The sequence below is a fragment of the Octodon degus genome, unplaced genomic scaffold (assembly GCF_000260255.1).
Source record: "Octodon degus isolate 3935 unplaced genomic scaffold, OctDeg1.0 scaffold00089, whole genome shotgun sequence".
In the NCBI taxonomy this organism is placed as follows: Eukaryota; Metazoa; Chordata; class Mammalia; order Rodentia; family Octodontidae; genus Octodon; species Octodon degus.
The window spans coordinates 3,707,308-3,719,349 of record NW_004524665.1 but is presented as its reverse complement, the minus strand read 5'-3'; the positions used below and the strand labels follow the sequence as shown (position 1 = coordinate 3,719,349).

Below are 12,042 nucleotides of genomic sequence, written 5' to 3'. Positions count from 1 at the left end.
CCTGGCTATCTTCCTGGGTACTTCCCCATGGAGTCCCCATGGAGCTGTGAAGTGGGGACCCTCTGCCAGTGTCTCTGTGTTCCTCATTCTGTCCCCACCTGGAAGCAGACAGTGCCTCTGCAGTATGCCCTGTGGTCCCTGCTGTGAAGGATGCCCTGGCCTCACTGGATGTGCACAGGTCTGTCCTGCCCAGGGACATGGTCCCGACCCTGACCCATCTGCTGTCTCTGGCAGGTTCCTCTTGGAGCTGGAGCACCGGATGGAGGAGAACATCGTCATCTCCGATGTGTGCGACATCGTGTACCACTACGCAGCTGACCACTTCTCGGTCTATATCACCTACGTCAGCAACCAGACCTACCAGGAGAGGACGTACAAGCAGCTGCTGTGAGTGCCCCGCAGGGGGGTGGCGGCCACCGCTGCCCATCACCTCTGCATGCCCAGGGTCCCACTGGGCCCAGCGCAGCCAGGCTGGGGTAAGATGCAGAGCCAGCAGGTGGCAGGGCATTTTGGTCCTAGTAGAGGACCATTAAACCAGCTGGACCCACATCCCAGCCTGCATGGGCACCCGGAGCTCAGGGATGAGTGAGGCCAGGTGATCGCAGCCCAGCCATCGGGACAGGGGCTCTGAACTCGTGACAGGCAAGGTACGGGTGGGAAGGAGGCTCTCTGATGCTACCCAGCAACGCGCTTGAGTTTATGGCTGCTCTACTTTCAGAACTGCCCTTGAGGTTTCTGTTGACAGGATGACTTTTCAGTCAACTGTGCCTCTTTGAATTGCTTGCATGGACACTGTCTTAGCTCTGCTGAGAGCATCGGAGGCATCTCTAGTAGGCACTGCCCAAGGCGGACAGAAGGGTTTCCGGTAGAGGGGCCTCTGCTTGGGAAAGAGGAGCAGGCTCGCTGCCCAAGCTACACTGCAGGTCACAGCCTCTGCATGTCCCAGAGCAGAGGCAGGGCCAGGCTTTATAGGACAGGCAAGTCATTGGCAGGAAAGAGAAAGCAGCAGTAGTGGCCCCTGTCCCCCTCCTGTGCCTTGGGCCTGGGGGGCGGTCCTGGGGACACTTGTTATGGAGAGAAAACCTGTCCTTGAAGACAAGATGGCCAGCTTCCTGGGGCTGGGTCTGCAGGCAGCTTGCAGAGTGGCCTGAGGGCTCCCGGCGTCGGAGCGCTGCGCTTTGGGGGCTGTTCCACGGGCTTTGTGGGCTGTCCAGCCACGTGGCGAGGCATGGATGCTTGAGAGTGGGAGTGTCCAAACACAGGTATCTTATGTATGCGTTTGGGAACTGGAATTGGAGGGAAGCATACACTGATTTTGCAGTCAAACACTGGGAAGACAGGTGTCCCGCAAAGTAGCGCTTGTATGCGGTGTTATGGAGAAATAAAGCAAGCATTAACATTTCTAAAATTTATTACAATAAAAGGCACAGTGCCAATAATCTCCCCCAAAATATTCTCCTATATTTTGAACGTCCTTAGCCCATTGTTCTTGCTGCTTTTTTTGCTAGTACGTGGTGGCAGTACATAATGACTGCGTCTATCACGGACGATATTGTACACCACACAACTGTACAGCCGCTCTCTGCTCCTTCTCCTTTGGCCCCCTTCCCATGTGCTAAGGCTCTACTTTCATTATCTTTTGTCCCCTTATTTTTTAAAATCCCTGTTCCCTCCTGCCACTCTCTGAGGCCGCTCTGGAGTCCTCTTTGGTGGGTGTCCCTGGCTGCACTGCTGTGCCTGTCTGGATGTCCTGAACTGGCTCCACACATTTGCCTTTTGTGGTCATTTGGACTCTGGGGAAGAGCTAGGAGTCACACAGTGCCAGATCTGGTGAATGAGCAGCACGAGGCCCCAGGGCCACGGTTTATGGTCCTGCCCTTCCATCGGCTGGAACCCAGCAGCAGCATTCACTGTAGTTTGATCACACTGTAAAGACACTCAGAGAAGAGGACTTCCAGAACTGCTTCAGAAAGGCAAGAGTGGTAGGCTGTGCTCAAAGCTGGAGGGAGGATTTTCTGGGGATTCAGGGCCACGTATCTTGTACTGTAATCATTATAGAGAGCCCTTCCTGGTCCTCGTCTTGGTCCAGGAAGTTTATATTTGTAATCCCATGGATAAGTTATTGGAATCTGTCAAGTTAATTCCAATCTACCACTTCCAGTGCAACCCACGGCAAGAGTAAAGCCCCTAAAGCATGTTTATAGTTTTGGGGAGCTCAGGGGCCCAAAGCCCAGCCGTGCCTTGGCTATCCGGAACAGTGGCCTCGGCCCAGGGCTGAACCCGGGTTTTATTCAGTCATGAAGGAGTAGTGACTTGAGAATGGGTGACTGAGAGTGGCAGGAAGTAGGTGAGCGCTGTGAGCTGGGCTGGGGAGGAGGCCTGCAGTCACCTCTGCGGTATGCAGAGAGAAAGATGTACAGAGAGCCGTCTGTACTACACAGTTGGGACAGTATTTAATGTTTGGGGTCTGGTGCTTCAGCTCTGATGTGTGATCTTTCAAGGCCCCAGAAGTCGTAGCCTTTATGTCAAGGCAATCTCAGCCGACAGCGTAGAGCATTGGCTCTTTGTCCCGTCTCAGTTCGGCTCATATTAAAGAGCAGCAGGGGTGGATTATCAAGGAAACATACCTGCTGACTTCAGAGACTACCCCCAGCTCCTCGGCTAGACCAATATGCCCTGCTCAAAGCCAATTGAAGGAATCAGGCAAAATCCTGGCTAGCTCTGTGCACATTAATACATGGAAATACCGTCAGGCACAGCCAACATGGAGAAAATCACTCTTCGTTCAAGGAGAGTCGCCCAGGTGGTCCTCCACATAATCTTTTTTTTTTTTTTTTTAATTAAACATTCACTGCATATTTTGATCATACCCTGTTGAGGGCAGTGCTCAAGAATCCCAGGTGTGACACTTCACTGCGCCTGTGAGCTCAGAGTGCCTGGCCTCGGTACTGCAGGGAGGCCACAGCCATCCCTGTGTGCCTGGCCCTGTGACTCAGCTCCACGGTGCCTGAGCCCTGTCAGCACCCACCCTGCCCCTGTCAGGAGTAGCTTCTTGCCCGGGCAGGTGTCTGGAGCCTGCTCCTCGCACCACGTGGGTTCACCTTGCTGTGCTTCCTGCTGCGTGAAGTCATCTAATTGTGCACCAGATTCACAGGCGTGGCAGCACGTGGAATTCTTGCCCTCCCACACACACGTTTCGCATGCCAGGCCTAAGGTTCCTTGGGCCTGGCATGCGAAACCACTATTGTTCTTTGATGTGTGCCTGAGCAATGTGTTTTCCATGAAAAAAAGTGAGACAGAAAGAACAAAGGTGCTACATTGCTGTGCCCGTGGGCTGTCTCCTTGGGGGTCTGGATGGTGGAAGCGATGTGGTCGCAGCCTGACCTGAGCCCCCCGCCGCGTCTGTGTCCCCAGACAGGAGAAGACAGCTTTCCGGGAACTGATCGCACAGCTGGAGCTTGACCCCAAGTGCAAGGGCCTGCCCTTCTCCTCCTTCCTCATCCTCCCCTTCCAGAGAATCACCCGCCTCAAGCTGCTCGTCCAGGTCAGCCCCTCTGCAGGCATGTGCTCCTCCCCTCCGACATCGGTCCTCACTGTCCGGGCTGCTGGCTTTCTAGGAAATGCATTTGTTCAGCAAACACTAATTAAGCTGCTTGTGTGTTCCAAGCACTTTTCTAAGCAGGGAGCTGCATTCTACTGGGGACAGACTGATACATGGGCAATAAATGGAGCACCCCAGTAAGGGGTGACTCTGGCCACTGTCAGTGCAAGGGTTGGGAAAGACGGGACAGTCAGTGAGATTTAGCTTGGGAGGAGCTGGCCAGGAGGAAACATGGGGGAAAGAGCAGTCCGTGGCTGGGGTCCTGCGTGTGCATGGTGCACAGACAAGTCCCCAGCAGGGAGCTGGGGGAACACGACTGGGTGAGTGTGCAGCCCTGTGGAACAGGAGCAGGAGCAGGAGCAGGCACTGGCCTTGAGCTCGAGCTATTGGGTATCCAAGGTCAGGTCAAAGGGAGAGGTCAGGGCCCAAGTTCCAGCATCTGTGGTGTGTAGGAGAAGCGACCAGCAGGGAGGGAGAGCAGGGAGGGAGAGCAGGGACTGGGCCACAGCTGGAGGAGACAGCATGAGTAGGGTGAGGTGGCAGCTGGCCCTGGGGGAGGGGTCCTGCCTTGCCATGAGGCCACCAGGGAGGGTCATCTGGTCATGTTCTGAGCTGCAGGAAGCCACCAGCTCCAGACAGAAAGGGTCTCTCCCTACACTGATGGGTGACCTGGGGGTTGTGGCCAGGAGAGGTCAGAGGTCAGGCAGCTGGACATACCAAGACAAGGCTGGTGGGGGAGGTGTGGACCTGGCTGAAGGACCCACACATCCTCCTTGGAGGCCACCAGTATGACCTGGTCAGGTGGGATTTAATTCCAGGGAAGAAAGACAGCATGTGCTGTGCTATTCAGTGGGGATCCAGATTTGGGAGCAGGGAATCAAGAGTGACAGGGTTTGTAATAGCACTTCATGGTGAGGAGGGCAGGCCAGTCTCTGGTGGCCCATGGCTTCCTGGTTTAGCTTCCAGACAGAGGAAGCCAGGTAACCTTATAAGAGAAGAGCTGAGTGGCGTCAGGGCCTTGCCACATGCCACATGTAGCCCTGGGAGATCAGAAGACCTACAGGCCCCCTCTTGAGACAGAGCAGGTCAGAATCTGCAGGCGGAGTGAAAACCAGGGGCAGGGCCCAAGTCCTGACTTATTCTGCTAATCAAAGAAAATTGAACAATTAGAAGAAAGGTCTTTTACTGTTGGGGACAAAGTTAACAAAGCCTCAGGGCCATGGTGGCCTGGGCTCTAAGGAGAGCCTCAGAAGAAAGGCGGGGACCCTCACCCATGCACGCATTAACTCCCTGTGGGGACAGAACAGAGATGGTATCAGCCTCTGTCCATCCCCTCAGGGCCATGGGCCTTGGGTCACTGCTGTGTGGCCCAGCTAAGGGTCCCTTGAGCTCAGCCAGTCACATGGAGAGCTCTTGGTGTGCCATGTGGGGTGTGTGTGTGTGTGTGGTGGCCTGAGGGTGGCAGGAAGGCCAGAGGCCACACTGAGAAGTAACTCACCTATCCTGGCTCAGAATATCCTGAAGAGGGTGGAAGAGAGGTCAGAACGTGAGTGCACCGCGCTGGACGCCCACAGGGAGCTGGAGATGGTGAGTGGCTGCCCCTCGGCTGTCCCAGCAGGACCCCAAGTGGTTTAAGATGAACTTCTGTATTGGGAAAGCTTGTAGGTTGAGAAGCTCGCTGACGTGATTTTAGCTGAGCCTCCCCTCTCCCCACTGTGTTCCCATGGAGGGGCTTGGGGCAGCCGGCGAGCCCCCAGAGTCTCCTTGTGCTCTGTACCCCACCAGTCCATCCAGCCCTGCTGGGCAGCAGCCGCTCTGGGCCCCAGAAGGCCCTCAAGTGCTGTTGTCGTGAGAGCCCCATGTGTCGTGGCCCTGAGGGGTCTCCCTGTGGTCAGCCCAGGGCCAGGCCATTTTAAGTTCTTTTCTCCTTTCATTTCCTCTGGTGGTAGTGGGGGTCTGCAGGGTGGAACCCAGGGCTTTCCCCCTGAGCTACATCCTCAGCCCTTTTAAAAAATTTGTTACTGCTAAGTCGCCCAGGCTGGGCTTGGACTTACCATCTTCCTGCCTTAGCCTCCTGCTTGCTGGGATTACAGCACGCGCCACCACACCCAGCTGCCTTTTTCTTCTAATGAAAGGTACACTCTGTTTTCTCATAGCTTACTTTGTCAAAGTAAATATATATATTTTTGAATTTATAAAAGTAACTGATGCTTAATACAGGAAAATTCAAAAGGTACTCGTAAGCAAAGAGGCAGTAAGAGAGCTGCCAGGCTGTTCCACACCCGCAGCTGGTAGGCTGCCTCCTGCCTTCCAGATGGACGCCTGCACACGCACACACAGCCGAGGCCTCAGCAAAGAGTTGTGGTTCCTCAGCCATAGGTTTTGCTGCCTGTTAGCTCACACAGAGTTAACTTCATTTTTGAGTGGTTTCTTAGCCCTTGGGCGCACAGATGAACTGTAACTACCTGTATCTCAGCCCCTTTATGCCAGGCTCCTAGTTCAGTCTCATCCTAAATAGCTCTGGAGAGAACAAGTCCCTGCTAACAGCACGCTCGATGTCCAGGACCACCGCATGTGGCCATGTGTCATGCCGGGCTCTGTCCTGTTCACCCAGGTGTTGTGTCTGGTCACAGGGATGGCTGGGGACCCTTGGGTGACCTGGCCCACTGGACTGTCTTTTTTGTCACAGGTGGTGAAGGCGTGCAATGAAGGCGTCAGGAAGATGAGCCGCACGGAGCAGATGATCAGTATTCAGAAGAAGATGGAGTTTAAGATCAAGGTAAGCCTGACCTCAGCCAATGCCTGCCCCCCGCCCCCCGCCACCTGGGACACCCCACCCCCAACCCCTGCAAGGTTGCTCTACCTACCTGGACTTGCTGCCTGACAGTCCACTGCCTGCCCTGGGTGAATCCCACTGTGGGGTGCTGGCTGCACCCTAATCAGTATACAGTAAGGGGGACCATGTAGAGATCACGTGTAGTATGGAATACACAGGCAAACACCATGCACACGGCGCACTCCCAGTGTACAATTCCCGCACCAGCTCGGCACTGCTGTTGGGACCCAGGGGGTGGCAGGGAGGGTGACAGCCTAGGCTGCCACTCAAGCACCCCTGGAGGCTGGGGAGCACAGGGAACACCATGGCAACGTAGTCCCTTCCTCTCCCTCTCTCCCTCCCAGTCTGTCCCCATCATCTCGCACTCCCGCTGGCTGCTAAAGCAGGGTGAGCTGCAGCAGATGTCGGGCCCCAAGACCTCCCGCACCCTGCGCACCAAGAAACTCTTCCGGGAAATTTACCTCTTCCTCTTCAATGACCTGCTGGTGATCTGCCGGCAGATCCCAGGGTGAGCAGCGAGGGTAGGCCGCCTGTGGGGTGGGGAAGCATGGCCAGTGCATTCATGGCCAGCATCATGCCTGGGCTGACACCCTCTCCCATGGCCTTGCTTCCCAGGGACAAGTACCAGGTGTTCGACTCCGCCCCACGGGGCCTGCTGCGTGTGGAGGAGCTGGAGGACCAGGGCCAGACGTTGGCCAATGTTTTCATCCTGAGGCTGCTGGAGAACGCCGACGACAGGGAGGCCACCTACATGCTGAAGGCATCCTCTCAGTGAGTGCTGCACCTCGCCCACAAACACCTCCAGAAGCCCCAGGGCAGCAGTGCTTACCAACACCTGACCCCACCTGGTGCCCATCTTACCACCAGGCCCTGCAGGACTTCTGCCAGGCTGTTAGTGCAGGCTGCTGGCTCGGTCCTGAGTGTTGTGGCCATGGGGAGGGTGGGTGTCAGGTGAGTCCCTGCTCCCAGATGGGACTTTAGAATCTGGGGACTGACAGATGTCTCCCCAGCCCCTCACTTGCTGTGTGGCTGTTCTGCCCCTCTCTGGGGGATAAGCCAGGAGAGGTATTGTGTGCCTCCCCGCCCCGCACTCCCTTGTGGGCCCCTCCTCCCTCTCCTCTGTCTTGCCACACACGCCACACCCCCTCCTCCAGCACCCTGGCCTTGTCTGCCAGGACTGCAGCTGGGGCAGGGGTGGACATTCACCTTTCCCATCTCTGCCATGGCTGAGAAAGCACGGCTTCAGTGAAACTGGCTCGGAACATACTTTTGGAGTTAAATGTGTAGGACCCCACCTGTCTCCCAGGCTCTGGGCCTACCTGTCCCCTGTGCACCCTTGGTAGGGCTAAGGGTGGCCGCCACCTTCCCCGGGGGTGGTTTTGCTCTTGTGCTGCAGTGGGCCATGTCCTCTTCCCTGTGCCAGGAGTGAGATGAAGCGTTGGATGACCTCTCTGGCCCCCAACAGGAGGACTAAGTTCGTTTCCTTCACGTCCCGGCTGCTGGGTAAGACCCCACCAAGGTGGCTTCAGCAGCACCTTGTAGTGCTGGGGGAAGTGCCCACTAGGTTTAACCCCAGGCCAAGAGTGCTGGCTCCTGGCGTGGCCAGCATGGAGTGGTTTCTGAAGACAGAAGGCACTCCTGGGCCTTAAGTGACACAGATCTCTGGAAGGCTGGGAGGAAGTGGGGACCCTAACTGCAGCAAGCTTTGGGGGCAACAGCAGTTTGGAAAGCATGTAAGATCCCAGGGCTTTCTGCTACCCCTTGTCCTGCGCCCCTCAACTGTCCCCAGCACAGAGCCCCAGTGCCCTTGAGCTGACAGCAGCCTGCAGTTGGGAGTACCCTTCCCTGCTGTCTCCCCAACTCCCCAGGGACTTAGGAGCTAGCCTGCCCCTCCCTACATGAAAGGAACCCTTTGTCAGCAACTGGGGAGCCCATGCCCCATTCCCTATCCCCAGCCACTGCTCCAAGCTGTCCGGGGTGTGGGGCAGGCCGTGGGCCCCAGCGCTGGGGACACGCCATGCCCTCTTTTGCCTGCAGACTGCCCACAGGTGCAGTGCGTGCACCCGTATGTGGCCCAGCAGCCAGACGAGCTGACGCTGGAGCTGGCGGACATCCTGAACATCCTGGAGAAGACGGAAGACGGTGAGGCCCCTGAGACTGCGCGGGGCCGCCCACTGGCCAGCACCCGCTTTTCCCTCTGGACTCAGATGACTGCTCAGTGCTGCGTGGCCCTTGCCCTGTCCTGAGAAGGCCTGGCCTTGACCCCTGTCACAGTGCAGGGAGCAGCACAACAACCTGCAGCACCCTGGCCCTCACCCTGACCCCAACACCACTTGGGCAGTGAGGGCTGGGAAAGCCCATGAACATAGACTCTGGGCCAGGGTAGGCTGAAAAGCATCCTATTCCCCCCAGCCCTGCAGATGGCAGTGTTGCTGAGGAACTGAACCCCTACCCTGCTGTTGGGTCACCTGCCCCAACTTGTTTCTACATTCATGTCTCCCAGTCATAGTCCTCTCGGTGCCCGAGCCCTCTCTCTGCCCAACTCCTCCTCCACCACAGGTCCTAGCCTCCATCTGGCTCCTCATTCCCAAAGTCCTGCGACTCTCCTCTCTCCACCCCAATGCATACAACCTGACCCTTTCAGATGACCTGTCTAGGGCACAGTGAGGGCTTCAAATGGAGGATGTGCCACAGGTGCAGGCCCTGGGAAAAGTCTCTGGGGGCGGAAGGATGAGAAAGCAGGGAGTGAGAAGCCGGTACACCTTGGACTCCAGGTGTCACCAGCTCATGGCGACCACCCCTGCAGTGGGAAACGCTGCCCAGCAAGAGGGGGACCCCAGAGTGCAGTGGGGTCAACCCAGTGGCTGGCTGCCACAGCCCTCAGATGCACTAGCTTATGGGGAGATTCCTGGGGGCTCCTTAGTGAGACTGCTGTGATGGGCTCTGGAGTGAGCAGGGACATGGGTGGCAGGGCCCCCAGCTCCCTGGTCTCTGCAGCACATGGCAGTGCACTGTGGCCCCCAGCTTTGCCCCATGCACACATAGGAGCCTGACTGGGTGGAGCCGCCCCCCAGGGTGCTGATGCAGTTGCCCTTCCTTGCAGGGTGGATCTTTGGCGAGCGTCTACATGACCAGGAGAGGGGCTGGTTCCCCAGCTCCATGACTGAGGAGATCCTGAACCCCAAGATCCGCTCCCAGAACCTCAAGGAGTGCTTCCGAGTGCACAAGATGGAGGACCCTCAGCGCAGCCAGAATAAGGACCGGAGGAAGCTGGGCAGCCGGAATCGGCAATGACCTCCACTGTAGTTGCCAGCCTGATGCAAGGATGTGGGCAGAGGAGCAGGCTGGTGGGGGCCGCAACAGACACAGAGGGCTCCTGGGTTCTTGGGAAGGACAGGTCAGGGCCACCCCAGGCCAGGTGCACGTCCCATCCCTGCCCACACAGTGAGTGTCCGAGTGTCTCTGCCCTTGCTGGCACTGATGTACAGGCTGAGATGGTGCCTGCCTGACCATCTGCAGAAGAGGAGTGTCAGGTGGTGTCACATCCACCCCCCTGGTCTCTGGGGGCCTCTGGGTACTGGCAGAGGCCCAGAGCCAGGTGTCCCTGGTGGGGTCAGGCGGAAGGTGAGGACTGTTGTGATCCCTGCACTGCACGTGTCCTTCCCCACCAGGCACCCAGAGGGCCACCCTTGCCTGACAGCTTCCAAGCGGCCCTTGGTCTCCGGCTACTGGGACGAGACCAGCCGCCTCCATCCCCCTCCAGCGCCTCGGCCACCCTGGCCACATAGCAGCCCACTCCACACAGGCCCAGCAGGGCTTGGCTGAGTGCCCACCTCTGGCTTCTCCGCAGCCAGCGTGACTTGTGTTTTCTGGCCCCTTTGGAAGCCCAGGTGTCTTATGGAATGAATTGGTCACTGCATCCTGTATGGTTATGGTTCCAAGAAAAGCAAATTCCATTTTTGGCTGCATTAAAGAAGCATCATGTATTAAATTAGAAGGAAAGGCCTGTTCTTTATTGCCAAGGTTCTTGGGGAAAAGGTGTTTGGTTCTGGGCTGGGAGGGGGCTCTAATGAGAGGGTCTCCAGGGAGGGTGGGGGGGGTGATATCCAGGGAAAGAAAACTGCAGTCATGCCTGGGGTCGCCCTGTAAGGAAGCTCCACAGAGAGGGCCGTGTGGGTGCTGGGGGGCTTCAGGCTAGACGAAGTGGACAGGCTTGCAGGGCACTGAGATGCCAGTGCACAGCGGGTCCCCATGGGATGAGACCTCAGGTCTGGGGCAGGGCTGGGGGGCCCGTACCCTCCTGGCCTACAGTGGCACCAGCTCCTGCCAGGCACAGCAACTCCACCCCTGCCGCAGTCCCTCTTGGGACTCCCAAATTTGGCCAGGGTTCTCTCTTTCATATCTAGACCAGATTTGAAGCCAGACATGGTACCTGTGGCATCTTCCAGAGCTGAAGGGGCCCCTGGCTGGTGAACAAAAGCCTCCAGGGCTCCTGTTGGGCGGGGGTCTCTAGTCTGCTTCCCAGTCCCCAGGAGTGAGGAGGAGGAGGGGGAGGGATTAGGACCAGGAGTTGCCCAGACCCTGAAGCTGGATGCAGCAGATTGAGTCCAACCATCTGCCCCAGCAATGGCTTTGGCTACTCCCAGTTAAGTGAAGTAATTTCAACAGCATTTTGGTGTGTGTGTGTGTGTGTGTGTGTGGCCAGCTCAGTCCACCAGGGGGCGCGGCTGGCTGGCATGTGGTGCTGGGGGATTGAACCGTGGTCCCTGTGCTCTGCCAAGCTTGTTCTAAATAGGTGCTTTAGACCACTGAGCCATTTCACCAGCCCCTCAACAGCATTTTGTAACAAATGTTTAAACCATGATGTGTTTGGGGGAGACTGCTGGAATAGGGGCTGCCCCGGTGTCCGGGAGGGGACAGGTAAACCCCCTGAGCTCCCTGGAGTGTCCAGCACCCCACACTTCAGACAGGATCAGGTGCCATTTAGGGCTCAGGAAAGCCAAAGTGGACAAAACTGGTGACAAGATGATTTAAAAAAAAAAGCCATGGTGGCATGTGACGGTAATCTCAGCACTCAGGAGGCTGAGTCAGGAGTACGGCATGCTCCATGCCTTTGGGGTCTATCATAGCAAAACTACCTTCTCCAAAAATAAAAGAGGAAAGAGGAGCAAAGATCTTCTCGTGCATCCTCACCCAGCGACTCTTCCCCCAGTGGTTGCTGAAGTTCACAGCCACAACTTCAGGCCAACTAGAGCAGGCCACCAGGAAACCCCTTTAGACTATCATAGGGGTGCAATCCTCCAGCCAGGTGTGGAAGGCGGCTGGCCTGGGGAAGGACAGCGTGCCAGGGTGAGCTACAGACAGAGCGGTGGAGAGTGGTGGAGAGCCTGCTCCTCTTCTTGCAGGAGTCTGGGCCCCCTGCTGCCCCATGAAGTAGGGTAACGGAGGGAAGTGGTAGGCTACTGTGCGGCTCCTGGGCCCTCTTCCCACGGCACCAAGCCCCAAGGTGCGAGCACAGAGCAGGATTGAAAAGGCCTCTAGCCACCCCACCTGAGCCTTGAGATGGGTGGAAAAGGAGGGGTTGGGGGGAGGGAACAAGGGATAA

At 57.1% G+C, this 12,042-nt stretch overlaps 1 protein-coding gene across 2 annotated transcripts in view; it reads left to right on the top strand.

Annotated features, from left to right (window-relative positions):
* Ngef (neuronal guanine nucleotide exchange factor) overlaps window positions 1–10,422 on the top strand; it is a 37,797-nt gene extending 27,375 nt beyond the window's left edge. The window contains exons 5-13 of one of the 2 annotated variants that reach the window (XM_004637323.2): window positions 235–387; window positions 3,415–3,544; window positions 5,114–5,188; window positions 6,291–6,380; window positions 6,782–6,945; window positions 7,053–7,208; window positions 7,861–7,940; window positions 8,475–8,579; window positions 9,541–10,422. In XM_004637323.2, coding sequence (XP_004637380.1) covers window positions 235–387; window positions 3,415–3,544; window positions 5,114–5,188; window positions 6,291–6,380; window positions 6,782–6,945; window positions 7,053–7,208; window positions 7,861–7,940; window positions 8,475–8,579; window positions 9,541–9,731 — 1,144 coding nt within the window. In that variant the 3' untranslated portion in view covers window positions 9,732–10,422. Of the gene's footprint in view, window positions 1–234; window positions 388–3,414; window positions 3,545–5,113; window positions 5,189–6,290; window positions 6,381–6,781; window positions 6,946–7,052; window positions 7,209–7,833; window positions 7,941–8,474; window positions 8,580–9,540 lie in introns of both variants that reach the window. The other variant, XM_023722271.1, reaches the window with a different exon arrangement.
* The last annotated feature ends 1,620 nt before the right edge of the window (window positions 10,423–12,042 follow it).